This window comes from Oreochromis niloticus, linkage group LG7, assembly GCF_001858045.2.
Source record: "Oreochromis niloticus isolate F11D_XX linkage group LG7, O_niloticus_UMD_NMBU, whole genome shotgun sequence".
Taxonomy (NCBI): domain Eukaryota; kingdom Metazoa; phylum Chordata; class Actinopteri; order Cichliformes; family Cichlidae; genus Oreochromis; species Oreochromis niloticus.
Genome location: NC_031972.2, coordinates 41,062,164 through 41,089,738, shown reverse-complemented (window position 1 = coordinate 41,089,738; position 27,575 = coordinate 41,062,164). Strand labels below are relative to the sequence as shown.

General features: G+C 39.7%; 2 protein-coding genes across 3 annotated transcripts in view; one reads left to right on the top strand and one right to left on the bottom strand.

Moving 5' to 3' along the window:
* cftr (CF transmembrane conductance regulator) overlaps window positions 1-17,693 on the top strand; it is a 46,580-nt gene extending 28,887 nt beyond the window's left edge. For both annotated transcript variants that reach the window (XM_013273808.3, XM_003449170.5), the window contains exons 17-27: window positions 207-493; window positions 663-742; window positions 1,204-1,354; window positions 3,057-3,284; window positions 4,829-4,929; window positions 8,048-8,281; window positions 9,840-9,995; window positions 11,839-11,928; window positions 12,321-12,493; window positions 13,894-13,999; window positions 14,409-17,693. In XM_013273808.3, the coding sequence (XP_013129262.1) occupies window positions 207-493; window positions 663-742; window positions 1,204-1,354; window positions 3,057-3,284; window positions 4,829-4,929; window positions 8,048-8,281; window positions 9,840-9,995; window positions 11,839-11,928; window positions 12,321-12,493; window positions 13,894-13,999; window positions 14,409-14,624 (1,822 nt within the window). In that variant the 3' untranslated portion in view covers window positions 14,625-17,693. The remainder of the gene's footprint in view (window positions 1-206; window positions 494-662; window positions 743-1,203; window positions 1,355-3,056; window positions 3,285-4,828; window positions 4,930-8,047; window positions 8,282-9,839; window positions 9,996-11,838; window positions 11,929-12,320; window positions 12,494-13,893; window positions 14,000-14,408) is intronic.
* Window positions 17,694-20,375: 2,682 nt separating this feature from the next.
* cttnbp2 (cortactin binding protein 2) overlaps window positions 20,376-27,575 on the bottom strand; it is an 83,447-nt gene continuing 76,247 nt past the window's right edge. Inside the window, 6 exon segments of the mRNA XM_013273803.2 lie at window positions 20,376-21,844; window positions 23,228-23,341; window positions 24,935-25,034; window positions 25,242-25,293; window positions 26,362-26,553; window positions 26,683-26,918. Of these exon segments, the coding sequence (XP_013129257.2) occupies window positions 21,491-21,844; window positions 23,228-23,341; window positions 24,935-25,034; window positions 25,242-25,293; window positions 26,362-26,553; window positions 26,683-26,918 (1,048 nt within the window). The 3' untranslated portion in view covers window positions 20,376-21,490.

Here is a 27,575-nt window from a genome sequence, read left to right as displayed (position 1 = left end):
TCATGAACTGATTTAATTGGTGCTTTATTTAATTGTGCGAATGAGAGTAACCAAATTTCAACAACAAAAATGTCTTGTGATTAATGTCAGTAATTTACATTTAGAAGTCGCAATTAGGCAAAAATCAATAACTGAATTTTGTGATCTATCCTATAATGAATAATCGCTACATGTAATATTTATTATACATTTCTCTCATCCAACAGTGAGATCTGGAGGGACGCTGCCAACCCTTCATCACCCAACTATATTGATGAGCAACACCCCAATGCATCGTCGACGCCTGTCCATCTCGCTGTTATTATGACACCCACTAGTGCTTATTACATCATCTACATCTTTGTAGCCCATGCGGACAGTATTCTGGCCCTGGGATTCTTCAGGGGTCTCCCTTTAGTGCATACATTACTGACTGTGTCCAAAAGACTGCATGAACAGATGCTTAGCTCTGTGCTGCGAGCCCCCATGTCTGTGCTCAACACGATGAAAACAGGTGCTTTGCTTTCTTACTTTTTGAGTAAAACAGATTTTTACTGGTTAATGACCTAGATGATGTTACTAAATAAATGAATATAGAATCCTGTAGAACAAAATCTGATTAGCCACGCTGATTAATTAAGTCTTCATTTACTACAAAACACTCACACTTCGTCCTCTTTCAGCCAGGATCGTGAACAGGTTCACCAAGGACATGGCCATCATAGATGACATGCTGCCATTGGTGCTTTTTGACCTCATACAGGTATTTATCCAATACAGTGGATGAAGATGCATAGTTTGAAACTGAAAAAGTGACTGAAAACTACTGTGACAAATATTCCCTCTTTCTTCATTGTAAATTGATTAATGGGGTGCAATCATGAGCAGAATAAATAAATAAATGACCCAAAAAATAAATGTGCAATTTAAGGGGGAAAAAACCAAGACTGAAACAAAAGAAAATATCTTGATTTTTACCCTTTACCCTCAATTTATCATTGAACTTTTTGAATCTTGTCCTGGAGAAACTGGACAATGTTTTTTTATTTCTCTGTAAAAGTTTTACAATCATATTATAATAAAAAAAGAAAGCAAATCTACTAAAAACAAAATGCAGTGAAAATAAGAACAGAGGAAACTGAAAGCATCTTTTTAAAAAGAGAGAAATACTAAACAATAATAACTCTGATTACATCTGATATTAACATATTTTCCCAACACCAGGTGTCATTAATCGTCGCCGGTGCCATCTTCACTGTGTCCATCATAGAGCCATACATCTTCATCGCTGCTCTCCCGTTGGCTTTTATCTATGTTTTCCTCAGGAAGTACTTTCTACGAACTGGACAGCAACTTAAAGTCCTGGAGGCTGAAGGTGAGCATCGGAGAGTTGTTGGCCGTTAGAGGTGACAGTGCAGTGTCAAAATATGTATTGAAATTCACAGCTTGCTGTCATGATGGGTAGGTTTAAGTGACTCCAGCAGTAAATATAAAATGTAGAAAGAGGGGAAAAATGGAAATTTTCTGTAGTTTAATAATACATTATGATATCTTTAGAGATGAAGCATCCAAATAACCTATGTAAGAAAAGCAAAATTCTTTGCTTCTCACACAAAGAGGCTGGAAAAAATGAGAAAAACGTTACTTCTACATCAAACATAATGATAACATTTAAACAGTTCTCACTGCTTTGTATGTGATGTATTATTGGGCATATGGCTGGGTGCTGTTCTTTAGCTCTGGCTCATGCAGACTTTAAGATGAGTTTTTCTTTTCTTTTTGGGGGGAGGCAAAATGGGCTCAGAAAAAAGTAGAGTAATGAAAGTGAGCAGTGAAATATATCAGTAAAAGTGAGAACACAATAGGAAAACCAATACTGAGAACAGAGGAACAGGGACGCTTCCTCTGAGAAAGAACCACAGTCAGTGGGCAAAGCTGGCAGATGGCTTAGGGGCCAAAAGTCACTGAAACATGAAAACATGAGAGAGGAAAGGTTGAATCAGAGGACAGGGTATCTCAGAAAGAGGGGAACAGTTTTCTTCCAGTTTTCAGAGACTCGGATAATGTTCATATTTGGTTGTTTTCCTTTGAGCTCCTCGGGACATCAGAAAGGATTTTTGGCTTTTGGCTTTGAAAAACAAGCCTACCTGCTAAATAATGAAAGTATTTATATTAGTGAAGATTTTCAAAGCAGTGTAATTTTAATCATTTATAATCAGTACAGTCTCGTGGGGCTTACAGAGGTCAAATCTGCAGGAGTCTGTCTTACTAGACTTTCTCTCAAAGTCAGATTCTTGTAATAAGTGGCTTGCAACAGAGAGATCTGTTTGTTGACTTGGGTTGAATTGGGGTTAAAATATTTATAATTAGTATATAATATAGACACTTACAATACAACATGATACATATAAATTCATTTTAATTTAGTGGTCATAAGTTGAACAAGTGCATTGTTGCAAAAGGCAAACAGAGCCAAAGAGCGGAGGTTTGTACAGTCAGAGGATGAGGAAGCTGCTGACGAAGTTGCAGCTCTGTTAGTTGGGCGTCTCTGCTCTGCCCTCCATTCTGTCACTGAATATGTGTTTCAGTGTTGACGTTAAGATGTTTCCGGAGCTGCCAAGAGCTCACTGGGGTCAGAGAAATGAGCTGAGCTGGGATTTCCTCTAACCCCATCCTGGTGTTTTACCCACTGGATTCACAGGGACAAATTACAGTGGAAATTATGCTCTGTTTATATTAGTCAGACATGGCCATTGAATTTTAATCTTGAAGAAATTATTGTAACCATAAAGACATAAGATGTACAAATAAACTTTGCTATAACTTTGCTACAGAAGGAGTTGCTGCTAAAGTTGTCCAGGTTGATTCTTGTTTAATGGATTTATATGTATTATTGTTTACTAGTTCAGAAATGTTTACCTAAAAGGTACCAAATAGTGAAATTAAATGACCTTTTAGAGTATTTATTCATTTTATTTGTCAATCAGTCTGATATTTGATATGTAATGCAGGGATTGTTTTACAAAGTGCTTATACATTAAGAGTTTTTAAGTCTTTTCGTTTTTCTTTTCTTGCAGCTCGTACCCCGATCTTCTCCCATCTCATCCTCTCACTAAAGGGTTTATGGACAATTCGGGCATTCGAGCGCCAGACCTACTTTGAGACACTTTTCCACAAGGCTTTGAACACTCACACGGCCGCCTGGTTCCACTACCTGTCTGTTCTGAGGTGGTTTCTCTTCCGCTGTGACATGCTCTTCACCGTGTTCTTTACTGCTGCTGCCTTCATCGCAACAGGAAGCAACAGTAAGTGTGACATGTGGACAATAAACTTTATATAAAAGAGAGAGAACCACCGTGACCTCAACTAATGTTTATGGGCTCCACATTTTGAAGTGTCAATATTTAGACGGAAGGGTTCAGTGCTAACATAACAGCCAAACAAGCTTGGTTAGCAATTTGCATCTATAAACTCTGAGGGAGCAAAGCTAAGACATCGACATAAGTAAATTACTGCCAGCATTAGTTGTTAAGAAGGGGAAAAACAGCACTAGTGTGAAAACACGGGCTTTTTTATGGCTAAAGTTTGGGCATTTCAGTATGGGAATCTGTCAGGACTGACCTGCTTTTGGAACCAGCCTCAAGTGGCGAGTCAGTGAACTGCATTCGAAGGGCCTGTTTGTTGCCTTTGGGTGTTGTTAGTGAAGCTTTGTTTGTGGTGATGTACAAAAGATTTCAGGATTGATAACATACATGAAGTTTATCTTAAATATTTTGGCTTTTTCACACCTGAAAATCCAGTCAAGGTTCATATTTTTGTTGCAGCGTTTACATTTTTTCTAACAGCTTTTTTATTTGTATTTACTTTGTTTTTTTGTAATTGGTTTGAAAGCTGTCAGAAAAAATATTTAAAGAAATGCTAAACCACATTTCAGTTTCATCCATAATAATAATAATATAATAATGAGTTGAACTTATTTGGTCTAAACCTTTATTTACTAGACGGTCAAAGGACCGTCTTTCTTTTGGTATGTTGTCTTTAAAAGTGAATCTTTTGCCTCTGACTGCCCACAAACAGTGACAATTAACCTGTTTTCCATTCCTGATAGTCAGGCTCAAATCACTTTGACAATTTACTGAAGGATGACTGGTGACTGGATGAATTCATCGGTGACAAATGTCAAAGCTTTAGCGAATATTTTTGTGATTAGATTGTGGCCAATTGATATCTTTAGATGATTATAAGCAGAGGACCTGCTGCGTGTGAACAACCAAATGACAGCAGATCATAAAGTCAGTTTGCAATGGAGACATTACAGAATATGAGAATAATCATTGTGATTAAATGGTGATTAGAAATTGATTTGTGTTGCAAGAACATTTTGAAAATTTCCACATGCTGGTTAGTAAGCACTTTGATATGCCCACTGAGCCCAACAAGGACAAAACCCCAGTATTATCTGTAGTTTGCAGTGTGTAGAGTTGGATGATGATAAGAAGAGAACAGTTTGCCTGTGAAAAGTCATCAGAACTGCTCAAATGCCCAAGGATAAAATGTCTTGTACAGAAAGGAGGCAAGTGTTTTCTTGGTGAATTGGAATGCAGGTATACACACACAAACCCATGGGTTGTTGCGTCATAGGATCAGTTTATACTGAGAGCACATTAATGGGTCATTACACAGCTCATTAGTTTCCAATGGAGCCAGTAGCAGCGCTCCAATACCTGAATGTGGGTCTGACATCAGAGAGAGCAGTTTTGATTGGACACTACTGATGTGTGTGTGTGTGTGTGTGTGTGTGTGTGTGTGTGTGTGTGTGTGTGTTGTGCCCGTGCACGTTTTTGTACAGGGGACAAACCAGGACAGATTGGCATTATTGTGGCCCTGGCTATGCTTATCTGTGGGATTTTCCAATGGGCTGTCATCACCAGTATTGCTGTAGATGGGATGGTATGTGACACGCGCGCACACACACACACACACACACACACACACACACACACACACACACACACACACACACACACACACTAATCAATATCATCATTTACAAATTAGGAATAAGATCTGACTTCCTTCTAAGTACCAAACAGCCAATGGCCATTTATGAGTTTTTTAATTCAGGCAGATGCACACACCTAAGGTTTTGTTAAATATGTCAAAACCTTTTACTATTAGTCTATTTCACTGTTGATGGTACTGACTTCTGGTTCACCACTCCTGTGGAAAAAAACTTGGATGTTTCTCTATGTTAGTCTTTTCCTTCTTCATCCCAGCTGGTATGAGTCTAGTACTGCTTGAGGTTTACTTCTGTTAATAGGAAGGTTTCCCTCACTGTTACCAAGTTCTTGCTCAATATGCATTGTTTGAAGATTAGAATTCTGTAGTATCTAAATTTTGTGTGGTCTTTGCCTTACAGAATAACATGTCTCATGGGCGCTATTGATATTATTTTGGTACTAAATTGGACTGCTGTTAGAACAGCAGGGTTTATGCACTATTCTCTTTGGGAACTGAATCCCACCTTTGCAGAATATGACCTCACCAGCTCAGACACACTGTGCCTCATTTTCTTCAACAAGATGCCTTTCAGCCAATGATGACCTATAGCTACTGTTTGTAAGAGATTTAGATCTCGTTATTGGGATAAAAGCAATTGGCCAATAAGTTCATAGCCCGTAGGTTAGTGAGACACTACATGGTGACACTGCATCCTTAGTGAAGTAGGGTTTTTCCTCACCCAAGATGCTTCTTACTCAAATAGGGAAAAGCACATCTCAGAGGGGTATGGTGTTTAATAATTGTGGCTCCTTATACTTTATGGCAGTTTGTGCACACCAGTCAGCAGATTAAAGATGGTGATGGCCATTTTTGTTCTGTGTAACAGCACTTTGTTGAGTTACCAACACTGAAGGATACTGCAGGGTGTTAAGGTCAAAGAAAGAAAGAGCAGCCTGAACTGCCTTTACTTCAGCTTCGATTTGCTCTTTTTTAAGACTTAAGTTTGTGCCCATCCATCAGTTTTTTTCCCACACTGTAGTTAGTGAATCTTCCAGAGCTTATCATAGTGTAGGACATTCTGTTCAGTATGCACACAGGCTCTCAATATGGTGGTTGTGATGTGTGTTTGGGAGAAGTTAGATCTGTTAAGTCCAGTATGAATTGTGTTTGTGTGTGTGACTGCCTCTAAATTATATTTTCAGTGATACTAAAATAACCATTAAAGTAACATTTTAATTGCTCATTAAGAAAAAAGTTTATCTGTAGAATGTCAACTTCTCTACAGCTAAGAAGATAAGGAGATAGGATGTAAGGAGACATACCTTTTTTTACTTTTTACATGCAGGTAGTGTGGGAGCAATCTTCCACTCCAGTTTATTAATCCAGAGACCCAGACAGCGTTTCACTTCTTTTGAAAGCCTGATGCTTGGATTTGTCCACCCTGACTGGAAGACTCAAAAACAAATTTTATTGGTTATCTATTGTCCACCTGGTAGACGATAGATAACTAGAAATAGTTATCTATTGACAATAGACAAGAGTTCTTCAGAGACAACCTGATTTTTTTTTTTAAACTTTTTTTCAAATTTAGTTCTCAGTTCAGATAAAATTATTTTTGTGGGTGATTTTAACATGTAGATATTGAAAATATCAACAAAATATTTAATCTATTTTTAGACTTAATTTGCTTCTCTCAAAATGTAAAAGTACCCACTTTTACAATCTAGATCTTTTTCTGACATGGCACAGAAACTGAACACTTAAGTATTCGCCAAAACCCTTTTTGTCTGGTCATTTCATACAATAATAACATTAGAATTACAATAATGGGTTACACAGCAGTGGGGAATACATTTCGTCACAGTAGCTGTCTTTCAGAAAGTGCTGTTAATTTTAAGGATATAATTCCTCTAATATTATCTTCTTCAATGCCAAACACAGTGCAGAGCAGCTGCATGAACTCTATTCACATAGAGGTTAATTATCTTGTTAATAGTTTTGTATCTTCACCGTGTATGAGTCTGGATATTGTGGCTCCTCTGACAAAGAAAGCCTCAAATAAAACTCCCAAACGTGAGCAAGCAGATAATTCATAAGCTGGAGAGAAAATGGCATCTTACTATTTAGAAGATCTTCATTTTAAAAAGTTGAAAAATTGTCTGTTGCACTATAAAACAGCCCTCAGTAAAGCAAGAACGTCTTACTATTCATCACTGATTGAAGGAAATAAGAATAACCCTAGGTTTCTCTTCAGCACTGTAGCCAGGCTGACGAAAAAGTCTTTTGACATTAACCAGTAATGACTTCATGAACTTCTTCACAAATAAAAATTGGCTATGTACCACAGGCCTTCAGCCCCTTCTCTGGAATTACCTCCCAGTTTGGATTCTGAACACAGGCACCCTCTACTTCTAAGATTAGCCTTAAAACTTTTCTTTTTCATAAAGCATATAGTTAGGGATGAATGAGGTGATCCTGAATCATTTATTTATGCTGCAATAGATGTAGGTTGCTGGGGGCTTCCCGTGATGCACTTAGTGTTTCTTGTTCACTCACCTTGTTTTTTCAGAATCAGAATCAGAATACTTTATTAATCCCGAAGGAAATTATGGGTTACCTCAGGCAGCACGCTAATGGCGCACGCGCACTTACAAAGGAACCTTCTGACCGAACTTTACACAAACTCTCTCTTCTCACTTTTTTCACTCTCTAACTTTACACACTATAAATCATTAGTTATTATTAATCTCTGGCTCTCTTCTACAGCATGTCTTTGCCCTGTCTTCCTCCTCTAACCCCTAACCAGTCACAGCAGATGGCCGCCCCTCCCTGAGCCTGGTTCTGCTGGAGGTTTCTTCCTGTTAAAAGGAAGCTGTTGCAGAGCGCTTGCTCATAGCGGGTCATATGATTGTTGGGGTTTTCTCTGTTTTCTCTATTATTGTAGGGTCTTTACCTTACAATATAAAACACCATGAGGTAACAGTTGTTGTGATTTGGTGCTATGTAAAAAAAATTGAAACAAACTGAACAAATTGAAACAAAAATTCTGTATCTCTCTTCTTCTCAGATGCGTTCAGTGAATCGGGTATTCAAATTCATCGACCTACCACCAGAAGATCCCCGGTTAGGGAAATCTAAAGGAGGTGGCAGAGGCCCTGATATCGTCATCGACAACCCCCATGCACGTGACTACTGGCCCAACCGTGGCCAGCTGGATGTCCGAGGCCTTACAGTGAAATACACAGAGGCTGGGCGTGCCATCCTCAACAATATCTCCTTCTCTGTGGAGGGAGGACAAAGCGTAAGTCCTTAGTGATGGGTGGAGACTGCCTGTGGAACTTGGCAGGAGAAAGCATGGTACCTCTGTGTAATTAGGTTTACCTAACAAAAGAATAATTCCCCCCAAGCGATAAAGCAATTCAAGTGCCACAGTGAGGTCACAGAAAGGTAGTGAATAATATACTAGCCAGCCACAGGAATGTGTCACAGGGATGGTTGCACGTGAACACATTTCTGGTTTGTTGTTTTCAGCTAATGTTTTGTAAACAATTTTCACATTAACACTGAATCTAACTGCTATGCTGAATGGGTTTGTTGGAGTTCTGTTAAACTCTTTTCAGTGTTTCCCTGCACCAAAGTTATGAGCTCAGATGGAGATTAAAATAGACTTCAGAAAAGTGAATGTGGACTGAACTGGAAACACTATTCCAAGTGGAAGTGTTGCTCTGTGCCTACAGACAACTGTTTGCTAACAAACAGACAAAAAGTGAAAATATCATAGTTCTGTGCCTAAGTGGCCAAGAACTGTGAATATAGCTTCAAGTTGCAAATTAGACGAATCTGGGCAGGGAATCAAGTTTTTGTGCTCATTTATTAATTTTCAAATGAGCAAAATACTATTTCTCTCTAGAGCTAAAGTACAAGTAAGGCTATGAACCTGGCCAAACAATAACAGACAAAACAATCTACGAATGACTAAGTAAGCACGGCCCTGAGTGAGTGTGGGGTATGACATCATGGCACAATGGCATTATGACACATGCTTAAAATTAAAGTGGCTTATGATTTTGAATTGGAGTAACCCAGTAACAAGTGGTCACATAGCTTTCAGTAGAAAAGAGAAAACACTTGCACCTCTCTCTCCACCATTGGTTTTGGCAGTAATTATAGTCAGTATGACTTTGTCATAATGAATCAGAGCACAGTAAATATCTGCACTGTAGTTGATGCTCTATGGCTTCTTGACAAATGTGCTAATTGTTGCTGCAGAAGGAAGAAAGAAGAGAGGGCTTTTAGATCATCCAGACCACAAACTCTTCCCATCCAAAGATTTAAAAACCCTCCAAACCCTCCACCATTATTATTAACTATTTCAAATCAAAATTTCAATTAAATGGAGTAATGGAGAGAAGGATAACAAAAATTTAAGTAAGAACAATAGACCCCTTTTTGTAAGGTGCGAACAGCTTTTAGTGGTGCTTCTGTCAGAAGAAACTGATGTTAGTATGACGCCAGCTAAACTAAAGAGGCACTTGGAAAGCAAGCATCCCTTCTGAGAGAAAGTTTTCCTATTTCATGTTCCGTGTCGATGGAAATAAGTTAAATCCTGATATGTCTCATTGCAGGACATAAGTAAACTGACACAGTAGCCAATATACGCAAATTTGCTGGTGACATAGACGTACGTGGTCCATGCAAATGACAAAGTGCTGTCATCTATAATACAATATAAAAGATGAGCATTCAGACACAAGGTCAATAGATGCATGAGGGCATGTTAAAGGGGTTCATTAATTGTATTACATAACAGAAAATCTGGATATGAGCATTTAACATGAAAATGTTGCGACTGTGTGCAGGTTGGTCTGCTGGGTCGAACAGGTTCAGGGAAGAGCACGCTGCTGTCTGCTCTGCTGCGTCTCACCCACACAGAAGGAGACATTTCTATTGATGGTGTTTCCTGGAACTCTGTCTCATTGCAAACATGGAGGAAAGCCTTCGGTGTGGTGCCACAGGTATATCTACGAGTGATGAATTTCTGATATTTAATGCAGTTTCAGTCAGTTATCCAGCTATCTGTTTTCTACTGCTTATCTGGATTTAAAAACAGTCTAAGCTAGACGCATAGACATCCCTCTCCCCTGCCACGCCCCCCAGCTCTTCTGGGAGACACCAAGGCATTCCCAAGCCAACTGAGAGATGTAATTGTATCCTGGTGAAATGCCTGAATCACCTGACGTCTTTTGATATGGAGGAGCAGCGGCTCAACTGATTAGTTTCCTCCCGACTTAGAGTGGGCCTCAGTTGGAAAAGGCTCCACCCTTTTCCAACTGAGGACCGTAGCCTTAGAATCCGAGGTGTTAATTGTCATCCCAGCTGCATCACACACAACCACAAACCTCCCCAGTGTTAGTTGGAGGTCACAGATCAATGAAGGCAACAGAACCACATCATTACCAAATTCTTCTTCTTATTATTATTAACATATAAAACTCTACATGGCTAGTCTCCTGTTCATATAGCAGAGCTACTAAGACCAAACGGCAGTGATCAGGGTCTCTTAACTGTTTCTCTGTTTTTTAAAACCAGAGTTGATCACATTTTTGAGGTTATAGCTCCTAAACTTTAGAATGCCATTCATCAGTTAGGTAAACTAAATCTATGGTTGGTTTTAAATGACTGCTGAAATCGCATCTTTACAGGTTAGCTGAGAACCAGTCTGGCTTATTGCCGGCAATGTGGACCACTCTGGTAATGGTTACACAAAGGTGTCTCGAGGGATACGGTCCACAAAACATATGTAAAAGGGTTGGAAACTTGCACACTTCCTCAAATGTCCTCAGGAGGACAGAGAGCTGGTCCAGTGTTCCACGACCACGAGGAAAACCATATGATTCTTCCAGGATCCAAGATTTTACTAATAGATGTTCTCGTCTCTCTAGTACCCTGGCATAGACCATGAAACCTCTTCCCTCCTCCTGAGTCGTCTGATGGTTTGGTAAAATGGCTTCAAGGCTGACAGAAAGTCTTGCTCCATGTTCTCTCCAAACTCCTCCTTTTTTCACTCAGTGAAAAACAAATTCTTATTGAAGAAGCAAATAACCTTCCAATGGACATCCAATCTGATGTCCCCAGACTTCCTCGAAATGCTGTGAAGGATGTAGGAGTCGAAGATCCCATTAAACGGGCCTCTGTCAAATGTGCCCAACGCACTTTCATTATCTGTTCAGGTGCACCAGTCCTGTCCTGTCCACTGCCAACTGTGGACTCCAACTCAACACAGCTGGCAGTGGTGATCAACTGGCAGTTCAATCCTTCTCTTTGTCTGAAGTTTCAAAACGTATGGCACACTTGACCACACTTGACCAGACGCTCACGGATGAGCCCCTCCCCCAGGTCTAGCTCCAGGGTTGGGCAGAAATAATCCCAATCCTGCCAGTCTACTATGGTCCATAGTTTTTTTTCTCCATAAGATCGTAGTGAGTCGCACCGAGTCTGGCTCTTCAAGTAGAACAAATTTGCTCTGGGAGACCTATCAGGGGAAATTTATATATACAGTACTTAGCTCCTAGGGTTACTAACACACACAAATCCCTCCTCCATGATAAGGTGGCAATTCATGGAGGAGTTTCAGTCATGCTGGTTAAACAACTACAGAAAAATTCCTGTAGTCTAGTATTTCTTCTCACGAAGAATACATTTTTTTTTTTAAATCTTTCACTTACTAGATTAAAAATAGATTTAGTTTAATTTTGTTTTGAAACTTATTTAATTAATTGTTCTTGGATGTTACAGGATGTCTTTTTAATCCAGTCTGTTGAGATTTAACTGTTTAGGTCTCTGGTCTTTATTGAACAGAAAGTCTTCATCCTGACTGGAACTTTCCGGATGAACCTGGACCCACATGGAAATTACAGCGACATAGAATTGTGGAAGGTGGCTGAGGAGGTGAGGAGGAGGCGTTTTCTTTGTCTAGTAATTGTAGTTATGATTGGTAAACTAGTCTGTTTTTGATTTTCTCACTCAATTGGAGATACTAAAGCTCATTTTTTTGTAATTAGACACAATCTTACATGCCCTCTTTGAGTTTTCCCCTCATGCTAGGAATAAATATGGGAAATAAGCCACAGAAGATTAAATATTTTGCCACGTAGGATGTAATTTTTGTACTGTCTGGTTAGGACAGTAATGTTGGTAAAATTACTGCCGTGCAGTTTTACCAGTATTTCAACACTGATGTCATGAAGTTTACACTAGTATTTTAAAACAATAAAAATAAGATAAAGATTAAGGAACTTTGGACTTTCAGTAAAAGCAAAATCTGTCTTGTGTGCCCTCAGGTGGGCCTGAAGTCTGTGATTGAGCAGTTCCCAGACAAGCTAGACTTTCAGCTGGAGTATGGAGGCAGCGTGCTGTGCAATGGACACAAACAGCTGGTTTGTCTTGCCCGTTCCATCCTCAGCAGAGCCCGTATCCTGCTGCTGGACGAGCCTTCTGCCTACCTTGACCCTATGTGAGTATTAAACACTGTCTACTCAATAATCATCATATATAAATCACATTCGATTTAGAAATATCACTAGACCAGTATATGGGGCTTACATGCGCTGTTAAATGGTAACTGGAGTGGTACCTCTATAATACCTTTCTACTCAATTGAGCAGGCAACGTGCTTTCTAGTCTCATTCACCCCATCACACAGCACTTTTATGTATGCCTAAGTGTTTTGTAACTGTTGCAAACACAAAGGGATTGATCAATTAGCCTTCTGATTGGTAGATGAGATGCTCTACCACCTGAGCCATTACCGTCCACAATGATTTAAACACTGTTTTCCACAATGGATCAGTCTCTATGCAAGTAATCTCTTGGATCTAAAAGCTCATGCTTCAGACTCCTCTATATGCCGAGTTTTAGGCATTTTTTTCTACTTTTAGATCTGTATGATTTGAATCATAAGGTATATCTAATATGACCTTTTATTTTTGAGGGGCTACCAATCAGAAGAAAGTTGGCTTAGGGGTGAAGGAGGCTTGTTTCAGGCAGTCGATGAACTGAGGAGCTACACAAAAACCCAGAAGAACTGTGACTGAGTCAAAGCTACTTCAGTAATAGCCAAGGAAAAAACAGCATTACAAGCTCACGGCTAGATTTATTTTATTTAACTTAAGCAGATAGCCCCATTGAGACTCAATGTCTGATTTACCAGAGAAACCTGTTTCAGACAAACATTAAAATCACAACAATAAAAGAAAAAATTAAATAGCCAATGTTAGCTCAAAAGTATTAGCTAGCATTCGTATTTTCCAAAACTTAGTTTCAGACTTTTTTTTTTTTGGTCTTTAGGTGACATTAGAAGTGGGCTTGTGTCAGGAAGGGTTTCAGTCTAAAACTCTGCCAAAGCAAACATGCAGAGTTACCTGCTGTGATGACCCTATGTGACAAAGGAGCAGCCACAAGTAGCTTTCATTAGAAGTGAACAAAAAATGTTTTGTCTATGAAGCTGCTTTGCTAACACATGCTCAAACACAGCTGCCTCCTGAAAAAGTTTGTATATTGTTTGTGGCGTTCTCCCTGTTAAAGCCGAGCAGTAAGGTGAAGTCACATTGCAGCGGCAGTCATGCAAATCCAGCATGTGTGGTGTTCCTGTCACTGCATATGGTGACAATCCAGAGTGCTTACAGTAATTTTAGCCTAATGTATGTGTGTGTGTAACCATATGTGCAGCATGGTGGAGTGGGGAGGGGGGGCCATGGTAGTAAATGAAGCTTATAATGAGCAGTCTAGCTTAATGCTCTGCAGAATTTGCCTGAGGTTAAACTAATGCAATAGCAGTGAAGGGGAAGCCTTTGATGACAGTAATGATTGTGTGTGTGTGTGTGTGTGTGTGTGTGTGTGTGTGTGTGTGAACAGAACACTGAAGGTCCTGAGGAAGACACTGAAACAGGCGTTTTCAGGCTGCACCGTCATCATGTCAGAACACAGGGTGGATCCACTGACAGACTGTCAGTCATTCCTGGTAAGTTCTGGTCTAAGTTTATTTCTGAGTTGCTCTCATACATTTGGAGAAGTTTATGAAACTCAAGTAGAGCACTGTAAGTTGGCCTTTGATGGTCATCTATCAACACTCCCTCATGTTGTGGGTCTTGAAAGTGCCGGGTTGTTTGCATGTTTGCAATGCCAACAAGTAGTGTTGCCTTAATGAGAAGGTCAAAACTTCCTTACAGGGGGCAAGAATTATTATCTGCAGGAAAAACCCTTCAGATGAACTACTTTTTCCATGCCTAAGTTTTTAAAATAAACACATATACATAAATGCAGCATTTTTGTTTATTTCTGGTGAGTTGGCATATTTTACAGAAAAAAACAAACATTTTGACGAACAGCAAAATGAAACAGCTTCTCCTTCCTCTCTCCCTCCTGTTCAGATGATTGAAGGCAGCTCCATGAAGACATACGACTCCATTCAGAAGCTCATGAATGAGAAGAGTCACCTCAAGCAGGCCATGAGCACAGCCGATCGGCTCCGCCTCTTCCCAACGCTTCACCGCCTCAACTCCAACAAGAGGCCGCCGCCACAGACCGCCAAGATCTCCTCACTGCCAGAGGAAGCAGAAGATGAAGTCCATGACACGAGACTCTAACTGGCCAGCTGCAAACACACATGCGCATACACACCTGCAGGGACAAAAACACGGCTGTTTGAAGACCAATGATTTGCGGTTAATTTCTGAAGCAATATGGACCAGACCATAATGACAGAATCCAAATCACTTTGGACAACTCAGGCATATTATTTTACTCACTAGAAGGAGAATTTGATTTACACTGAATCAGAAATTACTGAAATAGTGAAATGTGTCTTACAGAAATTGAAGCCACATTTTTCATAGCCAAACATAGCTGCTGAGATCCACTTCACTGTCACACAGTAAAACCAGCAATATGAAGCTTTGCACCCATTTAAAGAAAAGCTATGTCCTAAATTATTTAAACAGTCCAGCTACCTACTATTTTATTAACCTTTGACCAAAGGTGTGACTGGAGCCTATCCCATCTAACAAAGGGCAGAAGGCAGGGTAAGCAATACTAAGTAAGTTAAGCTAACAGAGAGCTTTTCACAGAGGAGCAGTCACAAAGTACTATATCACAAAGCAGAGTAAAACCTGCCACTCTGGACAAGTTGTTACTCCATCACAAGGCTAACGCAGAGACAGTGAACCACACACTCGCATCTAAAACCAGTATAGTAATGAGTTAACCTAACAAGCATGTCTTTGGACTGTGGGAAAGAACCGGAGGATGCAGGGGAACCCAAAGAACATGCAAACAAGGAGGTGAGGTGATGTGTTAACCACTGCACCACTGTGTCGCTCCTATCGCAGAATAGGCATGTTTAAACGTTGCATGAACGTGAGTGAGTGTGCACAGTGCGAAATATGAAGGATGAGAGTACAGATGCAAAACTTCTAACTGCAGGTGTCTGAATCATTAGAATAACACAGATGCAAGTTTAGGAGTATTTTTGTTTGTTTGTTTGTTTTTTAAGAAAATGTGTGCAATGGTGAATTCTGCCACTAAATTAAAGGAAAATCAGAGTGTGTGTGTGTGTGTGTGTGTGTGTGTGTGTGTGTGTGTGTGTGTGTGTGTGTGTGTGTGTGTGTGTGTGTGTGTGTGTGTGTGTGTGTGTGTGTGTGTGTGTGTGTGTGTGTGTGAATGAAAGACTTCACAAGCACACTGCATGGAAAATAAAGGGGAATATGGAAAGGGACCAGCGCAAATTGAGGAAGAATCGTATGACTTACACGGAGCTGACATGTAAACAAAGCACATCATAACATGCACCAGAGTCCGGGTTCAGTCTGACTAAGTGGACACTGTTATTAAGCTCATTATTAAAGAGCTCCGGCAGGTTTCAGTGATGAACAAACAGTACATGGGCCCTTTGAGTTCAGACGAGTCTCACAGATGTTCTCTTCTGCTCTTGCTTTGAAAGAAAGGAAAAGAAATCCATCCTTTTTGTCTTTTTGCATGATTTGTTGTTTCAAAAGCATTTTTACTGGTTTCAGTTGAGTTTTTTTTTTTTTTTTTTTTGAAAAGCATTTTGGCTAACAGACAGCTCATTTTCACTGGAGCTCCTCAGACTGAACGTCTAATAATAGCCACTGTAGAAGTCTGACTCTTGAGATGCATTTTGAATGAGTGTGGAGCGTGTAACCGAGCACTGCGAGCAAACAGGAAAACAAAAGGCCACATACTTTGTTCTCTATTCTTGGCATATGGAACCATTAAAAAATATGAAAGATCACAAGAACAGATGTTCTTCTGTTTTACCAAAATGTATCAATATCAAGCAGGAGTCCTTCACAGTCCCCAAAGCCAGCCATTCACATCCCACTCTTTATATTTTAACTTGCATAGCAGGCAGCCTGATAGCCAAGCAGTTAGCGAGAGTGAGACAATACAATCCACTCCAGACTGGAATAATTTGAACAAGCCAAATTGAACGCAACTGTTGATATTAGCAAATGTTATTCAATAGTTTTGAAGCATCAAATTATAACCATACTATAATTCATTATAAGTTCCTCATTAATGTGGTGACGCTGCAGTTAGAACTGCTCTGAGCTTTTGCAGCACTCACGCAGGCGCTCCAAAGCCATACTGATGTATCCTCCACCAGCATGTCGGTGCTGGGGTGAGGCCTCCAGGCCACCTCATAGCCTCCCAAAGAAAGACAAAGCATCCTATCACACTGTAAAACCTGCTTAGGAATGGCTCAAGAAGCCAGTCTGGAAAAATGTCAAGGTGTCTGGTGCAAAGGGTTCGCAGCAGTTCATTTGATTTTAATGATATGCTCATTGGATTTTACTTTTTATTTATTGTGGCTGTATGTGCCAAACTAGGAGATCAATAGCAATAGCAGCAGCTCATTAAATGAGACTTCTGCAGTGGCTTTGTGTGTCTTTTTTTTTTTTTAATTAAAGCAAATAGTCCTAAATTCCTTCTGTCTATACTCAGTCAGTCTGACCCTGAAGCAACTTAACTGATGTCCACAAAACAGTGATGCTGTTGGCTGACGCTAGTAGTTTGTGATGACTCAGATACCCTTATTTTTCTATGTGTATGCACTTTAGAGACACCCTGAGGTACTCATCAGCTTTCACAGCAAGGACACAGTCATGTGATTAAAAAATCTGCACTTTCATGTCAAATCCTCAATGAAAAGTAGAATGATGCCATTTGATGACAATTATCTTTAATTTCTCAGCCGCTATTATTTTATGATTTATGGAGAGAAGCTGGTAATTCGTCCAAAGTTAAAAAGAAACAAAAACAAAGAAAAAAAAACTTTTCTATGTGAGATAAACTTTTTAAGAGCCACTGCTGTACAAACGCAAAGCATTTCGGTTTTCTTTGTTCATCATTTCTCACCATTTCTCTGTTCTTCGCTCTGAAACTGGGAACCATTTAGACTTTTCTAACATTCATTCTATTTTGAATTATAATTTTGTAAAGCACCGCTGCAGTAAATGAAGGTACCTTGAAGAAATGCCTCAATATGTTAACAGACTTTTCTTTTTTTTTTTACATTGTAAATTAAGAACAAAACTGTTTCTTATTCATAGGAATGGGCAGAGATGTCCAGAAATGTATAAATGTATTTGTCAATCAACTATATTTCCAGTAAAACTAAAGATTTTGAGAATTCAGATGTGGTCGTGGTCATTTTTGGGTCTTATAGTGACTGACATATTCAGTACATCCTTTAAAAAACACCAAATATAAAGTTGTCTATATGTCCAAACATTACACCCATATAATTTAAAGGAAATGACTTATGGTCATTTTCAGTACTTAGACTTTAATGAAGTGGCTTAAAGTAGTTCACAGTTCATTTGACCTTGCCTCCTTCTCCCTTTCACGTTCTTTTAATAGGCACATATTCTTACCTGATTATTTTCATTTTATCATCAGAAATGTAGCCATGTTTAATATGAACATAGCCTTCTCTCTAACCCAATTCTTAGTTAACATTACACCCCCTGAATTTTAATGAGATCAGTCAAATGATTCCATACAAACCTTTAGGATTACCTTTTGTGTTACAACGCTGTCTAAAGAGTTTTGTATCTTACACAATTCATGTCATCTGGCATTAAAGGTAAAATTCTTGTGTTGAAAAAGTTTTTAAATTCCACAATGACCTGAAATTTTCTTTAGATTGTGAAACAACCACAGTGATAAAAATCACACAGTGCAGCAATGGATGTTTTAAAATGCGTACAGTGGTAGCGAAGGTATAGTGGAAATACTGTGAGACTGATGTTATGTGTGTGTGACTCAAATGAATAGTTTCTTTTTTAAATGTCTATTTACATTATCAAATTCATTGAGTCTATTTCTTGAGCGCAGCTGAATTTGGCTGTTGCCGCTTGTCTTGTGCTGGGTTGGGCGGCCTCTGCCGGCCTCAGTTACCCACTGACCTCAGGTCTTCGCACTCTGAGGGGTCGCGGGTGGCCCGGATCTCCTGGGTCTTTCCCTGTTCGCCTCTGACTCCCGGGGGGCGATGTTGCATTTTGCATTTCTCACCCTCATTTTCAAGTACGTTTCATGACAATCACTCATACACAGACACTTACATTCTCTTTTTCTTGCTTACTCACACACACACCACATTAAAATTGTACGTTTGCGCAGTTCTCTGTGTTTTGTGTGTGTTTTGCCACAGATGCAGCAGTTAGAGGCTCTGCCACAGAGCCTGTCTGCTTCACCTCCTGTCCACTCAGCATAACACCCACTCTGAAAATAATGTGAATAATAGGCACATATTCCTTACAGCCATTACTTCAGTGACATTAAGGCTTGGATGTCTCTTAACTTTTTAAAATTCAATGACAACAAGACTGAGGTGATGGTTTTTGGTAGCCCCACTGAGACCCCCAATGTGTATTTAGATACGTTGGCCCAGTATGTTAAGTGAACTGTCACAAACCTGGGGGTCAAAGTGGACTCTGAACTGAAGCTTGACAGTTTAAGGCAGTGGTAAAATCAAGCTTCTTTCAGCTCAGGCAGCTGGCTAAAATAAAGCCAATTCTTTCACGGCAGCACTTTGAGACAGTGATCCACACCTTTGTTAGCACTCGGCTGGATTACTGTAATGCACTTTATATAGGGGTCAGTGCTTCATCCATTACTCATCTACAGAGGGTGCAAAATGTCACAGCTCGTCTTTTAACTGGCACTCGGAAGTTTGAGCACATTTCCCCTATTTTAGCTTCACTTCACTTGCTGCCCGTTTCTTTTAGGATTCATTTTAAAGTTATTTTATTTGCTTTGAAAGCCGTCCATGGCCTAGCCCATCTTATCTCTCTGAGCTGCAACAGCCTTATACACCCACCCGTTCTCTCAGGTCAGCTGATCAGCTGTAACTGAATGTACCCGGGACAGAGCGTAAACTTGGAGGAGATCGTGCTTCTGCTGTAGCAGCTCCAAACTGTGGAATGATCTCCCTCTAGAGATTAGACAGGCTTCGTCTCGGTTTTTAAATCACTCCTGAAAAACCAGCCTCTTTAGCCTGGCCTTGGATGGATTGGATAATAAAAGAAATAAAACAAAAAGATTAACAAGAGGAGACTACAGAGAGTCTGCGGTGCTCCTCATGGCATAACAAAGCCTTCAGACCATGATTCTGCTAGCTAAAACTGCCTTATAGGACTGGTTTAAAAACAAAAATCAATTTCATTGTAAACTTTTTTTTTACAATGACAATAAAGAATTTTCAATCTTGAGACATGTCCAAAAGTTTCTATGCATTATATTGCTGAGTCATTGCCTAAAGCTGAACTGCCCTGGTATTAACCATGGATCATATAAAAGATGGACGTAGCTCCAAAGTCCTGTTTTGAAACTTGTGGATGAGTCATGTTTGTTTTGAAACTATGTGGTTAAAAATAGAAACCACAAACTAAATGGTTAAAAACGTGTCAATTACATGTGGTTAGCTAATGTTTTCTGGATAACCCAGATTTACAAACATACACAGAAGATTTAAAAACCATAAACCACACAGAAATCTCACTAAATGTGACTTTGGGAACACATATAGCAGTAGTAGTTTTCAAACATCTACTAGTACTCATCATCTTGTAAATAGCCCAACAACTATTAGGACAAATCAACATAAATAAGTAAATAATGAATAGCCAGGAGAGGTGTTAAAATATTAAATATTCAGAATAATATTAAAAAAAACACTTGATACTTGAGATTAAAATGTCACAATTCACCATATTTTATTAAATGTCTGGTGAACTGTTAAGTCCTTTGACTCAGGAGTGTGCCAGTTTTTAAAAATGTAGATTAAAAAAAATAAAATAAAGAATGAGAAAGGCTGACGGGGTTTCGACAGTGCCGTGTTTAATTTTTGTGCTTGACAAAAAAGACAATTCTTTAAACTTCAAACAGCTATCGTACAGATCAAAATCATATGTTGCCTAAAATCTCTCCTGTACATATGTATAGATATATTTATATATATGTACATAAACGCTTCCAATAAAACATGTCCTTAAAAATAAAAAACGCACACAGTAATAATGGGAAGCGTGAATAAAAAGTGAATTACAGATCTGGGGATCAGCTGGGGCTCAGCTGAACACGAGTCAGGGGTAACTGATGAGCTTTTAAAATATTTATTATGGCTTACAATTGACAGAGGACATCCTGTATTTATACAGTTCTATTACTTATTGCCACAGCCTCCTTCACTATGAAACAAGTGAAGGGCTCAGAACCAAAACTCAATTTACAAACACTATATACAAGTTGCCTGTTTTTCTCAGCTGTTTTGCTTTAAGATTTAAATCACTGTACAAGCGTCCACATACCACATACACCGATCTATAGAGCATTTAGACTTACTAATTCTTATGTACAAATATTTGGTAAAACCCTGATTAATTTCAACAGTATTTTAACCAACCTTGCAACTATTTAAAGATAAAACACGTGAATATTTCAAGATACTTAATACCAAAAACAAAAAAAAATCAAAAACAAAAGAAAAACCTGCTTATTTCTTTCTTTGATCCAAAAACACTCAGTGGCTTCAAAAGTACAGCATTTCACTTTAAGTACACAAGAATACTGTGCCAGGACTGTTTCGAGGCAGGTTAAATACTATAAGTGAGTCGATTCTTAGCCAGTCTCTGAATACTGTCGCGTACTCGCTGCAGGTTGCTGCACTGGAATTAAGGCAACAGTAAAACAACCTGCTGCATTACCTTGTGTTGTTTCCCACACGCGAGAAGCCACTTTTCTTTAACCCCAAGCAATCACATAATTCAAATACTGTAATAGAATGAAACTATGGTCCCCAAGTACACAACTGTATTACAGTGTAACAAGTACTAGTAACAGGTACAAATACTAAGAGTCAAAGGTTGTCAGGTACCTAGTCTTTACATCATGACGGGAGGAATCGTGGGAGGAGGAGGGAGGAAAATGTCTACTTGTTTTCATGCAGGTCTCTATGGAGAATCCAGATCTCCTCATGTGATTGGTTGTTGTTGTCAATGTTGCTGTAGTAGTTGTTGTTGCTGCTGCTGCTGGGTGGAGCCTGCTTTGTTCTGCTGTTGGTGCTGCTGTTTGTAGTTCTGCTGCGGCTGTGGGGCGTCTGGATTCGGCTGGGGCTGTTGCTGCCATTATTGTTATTGCTGCTGCTTGGGGCGGCCGCAGAGACTCGGGTGTGCTGCCCTCGGCTGCTGGCGATGGGGAGCTGTGATTTGACACGTGGGCCCGATCGTCGATCGCTGCTCTGGACTGACGCCTGGTTGGAGCTGCGGCTGGACTGACTGACGGTCTGCGGGAACAAAGATTGAGCCAGCTTTAATGTTTTCATGTCGGTGTGTGGGTAATAATGCAGGAAATTACAGAGGAGATCTGAAACGTAATCAAATTACTGTTTCGTACTACTTCTAGTTATAAGTAACCTGTTTGTGGTGTAGTAGACGCAAAAGGATTAGCAGCAAGAGCAAGCCAAAAGCTCAGGATTCAGACGGCTACATTCAGACACTGTTTTCTACTCTTTCTCTGTCTTCCATCAAGAAGAGTGGATGTCATTATCAACATTTAGACTACCTGCCCATAAGTCTTTCTTTCACTGCTGACACCATAGACTTTAATAAAAGATGGCTTCCTGGTTGGAAACACAAAGCTAATGCCTCGGCGCCTTAAATCTGCATTCTGTGCGAAGGCCACCAGAGGGCGACAGCTGTGCTTGCTGTGTCCCATAGACTTTAGAAGTCTATGGGACACCAGCCTTTTGTCCTAACCTCTATGAACAGTTTCCTGTTGAGTTTAAAAAAAAAGGGGGGGGGGAGGGATTATCATGCTCTTTTCCACTTGCTCATTAGCTAAGAAAATGTCAATTAAAAGTCCACATCAGTAATTACGCAAACAAACCCCGAAGTGGTTAGCACAAGTATCAGCTTCAAAAATTCAGTAAGCTGGCACGGAGGACACATAAACACCTTTGCTAATGATTGATGACAACCTCAAACAGCCTGAAAACGATTATTAAGCACAAAAAACAGCCGCAAACAAACACTGACCAGCGAAAAACCCCCCAAAAAAACCCCACTTGCGTGTTGGCATAAGTTACGCCAAGTCATGTGTCCGTAAGGTTAGCAGGCAAACAAGTACCAGCCATTGAGGGATTGCTAATATAAACCAAGAACACACTCATGGATTCTCCTTTCCACCTTCCTCTTTGTAAAATTAGGTGCCTCGAACATAGAAGGTAAAACAGGAGTAGATATGGACACAGAAGGATTTTGTGTGTGTGTTGTTTGATGGTGGTTGAAGAAAAATGGGAAAACTCATATCTTTGCAAAAGCACCTGCTGCAATACCATTTAGAATCACTGGAGGGCCAAAAGTTATAGTCAAGGTTTAAAAGGAGAAGAGTTAAATGTTTCAGTGAGTTGAGATAAATAAAGCATTAATTACAACTTTATTTAAAGATAAATAAAGGATTAATTACAACTGTTAATTGTGCAAGGCTGGTTTAGTTGAGTCCAAGAACAAAACTAGAGAGTTGGAAATTAGCTGGAACAGGTCTCGTTAAATATCAAACCATCACTACAGTTTGACTTACAGGCTAATGTATTCATTGCTTTCTGATGCTATTTACAACAATTAATATTTATCATGGTGCTAAGCTGCTAATCGTCTTTGCCTCTTACTCTTTCCATCTGTGGTCGTTGCTGGACTGCGGTTTCCTGCTCGGCCTTTCGCGGGAGCACTGCTTCTCTGGGCAAGCTGGAGAACAGGATCATGTCATCTTTGGTGTGAGAGATCTGTGAGAGGAAGAGGAGAGTACTTCAAGCAGCAGCTCATACCTGGAGGAGTGTAACAAGAGTTTTTACTTTCCCCCCTACTTTTCTACACAGCCATTTTCACAAGCTCAAAAGTCGCTGGACAACTGACTGACCAGCAGTTTTATGGTCAGGTGAGGCCAAATTACATATATCTTGAGTTTCTGGAGTGATTCCAAGTGTCGAGCTTGCATTCGGTATGTTTTCATGGGAATTCTAAATATGTCTAAATATTTAGATTCTATATTTAGATTCATTTTTAGACATTTCTATTCTAAAAATGTCCACAAAGATGGAGGTTATCATTATGCTGCAAAACAACAATAAACGTAGCTTTCACATCAGCTTTCTGATAAGTATGGAGAAGAAGAGGAACGGCTCATGATTCAAAGAATACCACATTATCTGTCCAGCATGAGGGAGGAAACGTGTACGCTTGCCAGTGGAACTGGACCACTAATGTGTAATGATGTGAGTGCTTACAGAAGTAGCAGGAGGATTTCTTTAGTGTTCAGGGCAATTACTCTCTGCTAACATTCAGCCAAATGCTGCAATACTGATCAGACAGTGCTCCACAGTGGAAATGGATAATGACCCAAAACATGCACAAAAGCAACCCAAAAGTTTTATAAGCCAAAAAAATACGATATTCTTCAATGGCCGAGTAATCTCAAACCAATAGAACATGCTTTGCACTGTTACTGCAGAGAGCAGAAACAAGCAACAACTGAAGGCAGCAACAGGAAAGGCCTGGCAGAGTGTTTCTAGGCAGGAAACACAGTATCTCATGTCCTCCATGAGTTCCACACTTTAACCAGTCACTCACTGCAAGAATTCAAAACAATCCTTATATTTAAATTGATTTTAATTCATCCAGATCATTTTTAGCATTAAATACCAGTCTGGTCACTCAGCCGCGATCTATACGTCAGTGCAGTGAACTTTAGGTTCTTACTGAAGTGGTGGGAAGTACAGTTAAAGTTTTTAAAACATACTTGGGTCAAAAATCAGCAGATGACATTTCAAATCCAGGACTTATATAAAATTATACAAATTATATGTCAACGATCTCCCCACAATTTTAATAAGAGCGTAAAGATCACTGCACTGAACTGCTGCACAGATCTCCGAGTTCTGTTTTCCAGAAGGATTTTGGTTTTACCGACATAAACACGTCCACGTTATGATGCTATTAAAGTATTTGTGTTTCTGTGGATTTACACATGAGGTGGCTGACAACTTCTCTTGGAACACTGAAAGTAACCCCCCCCCCCAAAAAAACCGACTTTTTCAGACATGACAAATAAGAGAGATTCGGTGGGTTTACTGAAGCTGGTGAAACACAGCAGCAGCCTTTGGAATGTCCTTGGAAGCAGCAGATCACAAAGTATTTTGTTTGTTGTAGGATCTTCTGTTTTCAGATAACTTAGACAACTGGTCATAAATCCCTGTTAACTGCACTTTTCCACTGGATTGATAATATAACTGACTTCCCAGCATTGAAACTTCTCTTTCAGGTTCAGAGTAAATCCACTGGGTCAATGAGTGTGTGCAGAAAGGTGGGAGTGCAAGTACCTTAGTGATGTCTGGCTCAGATTTGCTGGAGCACATCGTCTGCAGTTCTCTGATCAAATCGGTCTCATCGTCAGAGAAAACAGACAGACCTTCGGGCTGTCTAAAAAAAATATAAAAATAAAAAAATTAATAATAATTTTAAAAAATATATATATGCAAGGGCACCTAACATACTGTAACAACTACTTAATTAAGCTATTTATTAAAATAAGTTTGCAGGTATGTCTGTCCACATATTAATATAAGGTACTGATGCTAATGCTATTACCACTGCTGCACATTTATATTAATCAGACACAGAACCAACCTCTGGACTTTGCCATTGGAGATCAAGCTGACGTCAGAGCTCGACAGAGAACCTGAAATCATAGATTCATATACAGCTTTATTCATACGACATGAAAAAGGGCAGTTCACTTAAATGGCAACAGGAACAGAGCCAAAAGCCTGAGGTTTTATTAAAAAGGCTTATCTATAGATACTCAGAAGGTGAACTGATGAGTACAGAAACTGTGCGTGTGGACACAAACAGACCTTCTACCAACAGTTTTAATTAGAAACAACTTGCTTTCAAATATAACTGATGAGAATTTGTCGTTTCTCCTGAGTACAAAGGAGAAAAGAAAGAGGCAGGCAGTAAAAAGGGCTGGTAAACAGTGCCACCTTGTGGAGATGGAAGACATGTGTCCTTTATTGGCGCTTTCAAATGTCTAAATCTAACCCTTTACGCCTTACACGATGGTTACCAGCACCCATCGTATTGTCAGAAGCTCTTCATATGTGACTGAAAAAATGTTTTATCTTAAGTATCTGAGGACTTTCAATGCTCTGTTACATCCAGAAGGTTTTACATTAAAACACTTTAAACCTTCCAAAATAATTAAAGCTGTCTGAATGTGAAGAAATAACCACTATGACTCAATGTCAAAAACATTTATGTGTTGTGGTGAAGAGATATCAACTGCACTTGGGTTTGGCTACACTTTCATGTAATACCAGTTTGTACCACACGATGGCACCAGTAACCTCTATTTAATTAGGAAAATTGTCAAAAAAGCATTTACAGCGGCAACCTGGACAAAAGCAAAGGTAAACGGTTGGAGTAGATAACAAAGTTAGAAACAACAGCATGCATCCGAAAGCAGGTGTCAGGTGGTGCCACCAGCTACCTTACTGTTATGGTCCAGTTTTAGTTAACACTTAAAGAATGCAATCACGCCTTAAAACCTTTACATTATCCAAGTAAAACTACCCCCCTAAAAAAGAGAGATTTTTAAAGGAATATTCCCACAAGTACAAATGCATTGTTATAGTCTGAAATACTGATGCAGCTGTTCTAAAGCAACATTACTGAGGTGGAGTTAGTTTTTTAACCAAGGAGACACCAGCTGTGTTCGTCGTGATCCAATGCAGAGCAGCATTCTTACCCTCTCTGAAGGAACCGGTGCTCCAATTTAAGGCAGGGCTTCCCTTCTTCCGAGGGCTGGTGTTGGACCGTCTCAACTTGCCACTGTCCCGTCCCCTTCTACCTCCTCCGCCACCCACACTTCCTTTATAGGGGCCAACAGCTGACAGAGGGAACGTGCCACCCTGAAACTCTAGCAGGTATCTGTCGATTTCTGAGGAATAAGGGAAACAATGTCCATCAGTACATTTTTAATCTCATGCCAGGTTTGTCCCTGCTCACTTATTTCCTTTTGGAACTCGAACGAATCAACAGCTAAACATCACATGTGATGCACACGCACCGTGTCGAGGCAGGGGGCATCCCAGGAGTACAGCCTTGTTGACCAGGATGCTGAGAGCGGCTTTCACCACAGCCTGTTGTCCAGCACTCAGCCCACAGTTGCTAAGACACGGTCGTTGTGATGAGGGGGCTGGAGAGTGAGAGGTGGAGGAGGAGGAGCGCTTGGCTGTTACCCGGGAGATGATGGCTTCTTCTACACGGGGGACGACCACAGCATTCCAGAGACGTGCCAGCCACCTGCACGTATGTGCACACACGCAAACATGTAAGCTTCCAAGCACACACACACTTCGTAGTTCTTCTCTTAAGTCGTTTCCTGATCTTTTTCCTCTAGCCGCAGATTATCTGGTCAGCACTGAGGTCGTTTCAGTTCAGTTTAGAGTGTTCATTTATCAATAATGAAGGTATGGAAACAATCATAAACCTTTAGGAAAAATTAAAAGAAATGTGCAGAACAAGCAGCACTTTTTAAAAACATAACCAAATCAACTAAAAGCTCATTTTCAACACATCTACTAAGTAATTCAGTCAATTATGTACAAATATTCACTGATTTTGTGTTTTTCATCGCAGCAAATTAAACTACCCTCACCCCCTCAAATTAGCATTTTGTATTTTTCACTTTTTTCTTGCTCATTTCTTTATAATGAAATCATCTACACCCGTTAATTAACTGCATGATAAATATATAGCGAGATGACATATAATCAGTGATACAGTCAGATGAAGAGGAGCTAAATCGAACTGCTGACAGACCCTCAGCTCCACCATGTTTTAGCACAAAGAACAGGGAAATATTTCCTGTGGCAACATAAGGAATAGACAGTAACACTGATTCTGATTATTAACAATAACTAAAATACTTAAGAAAATGATATGCTGATATCGTTTTAC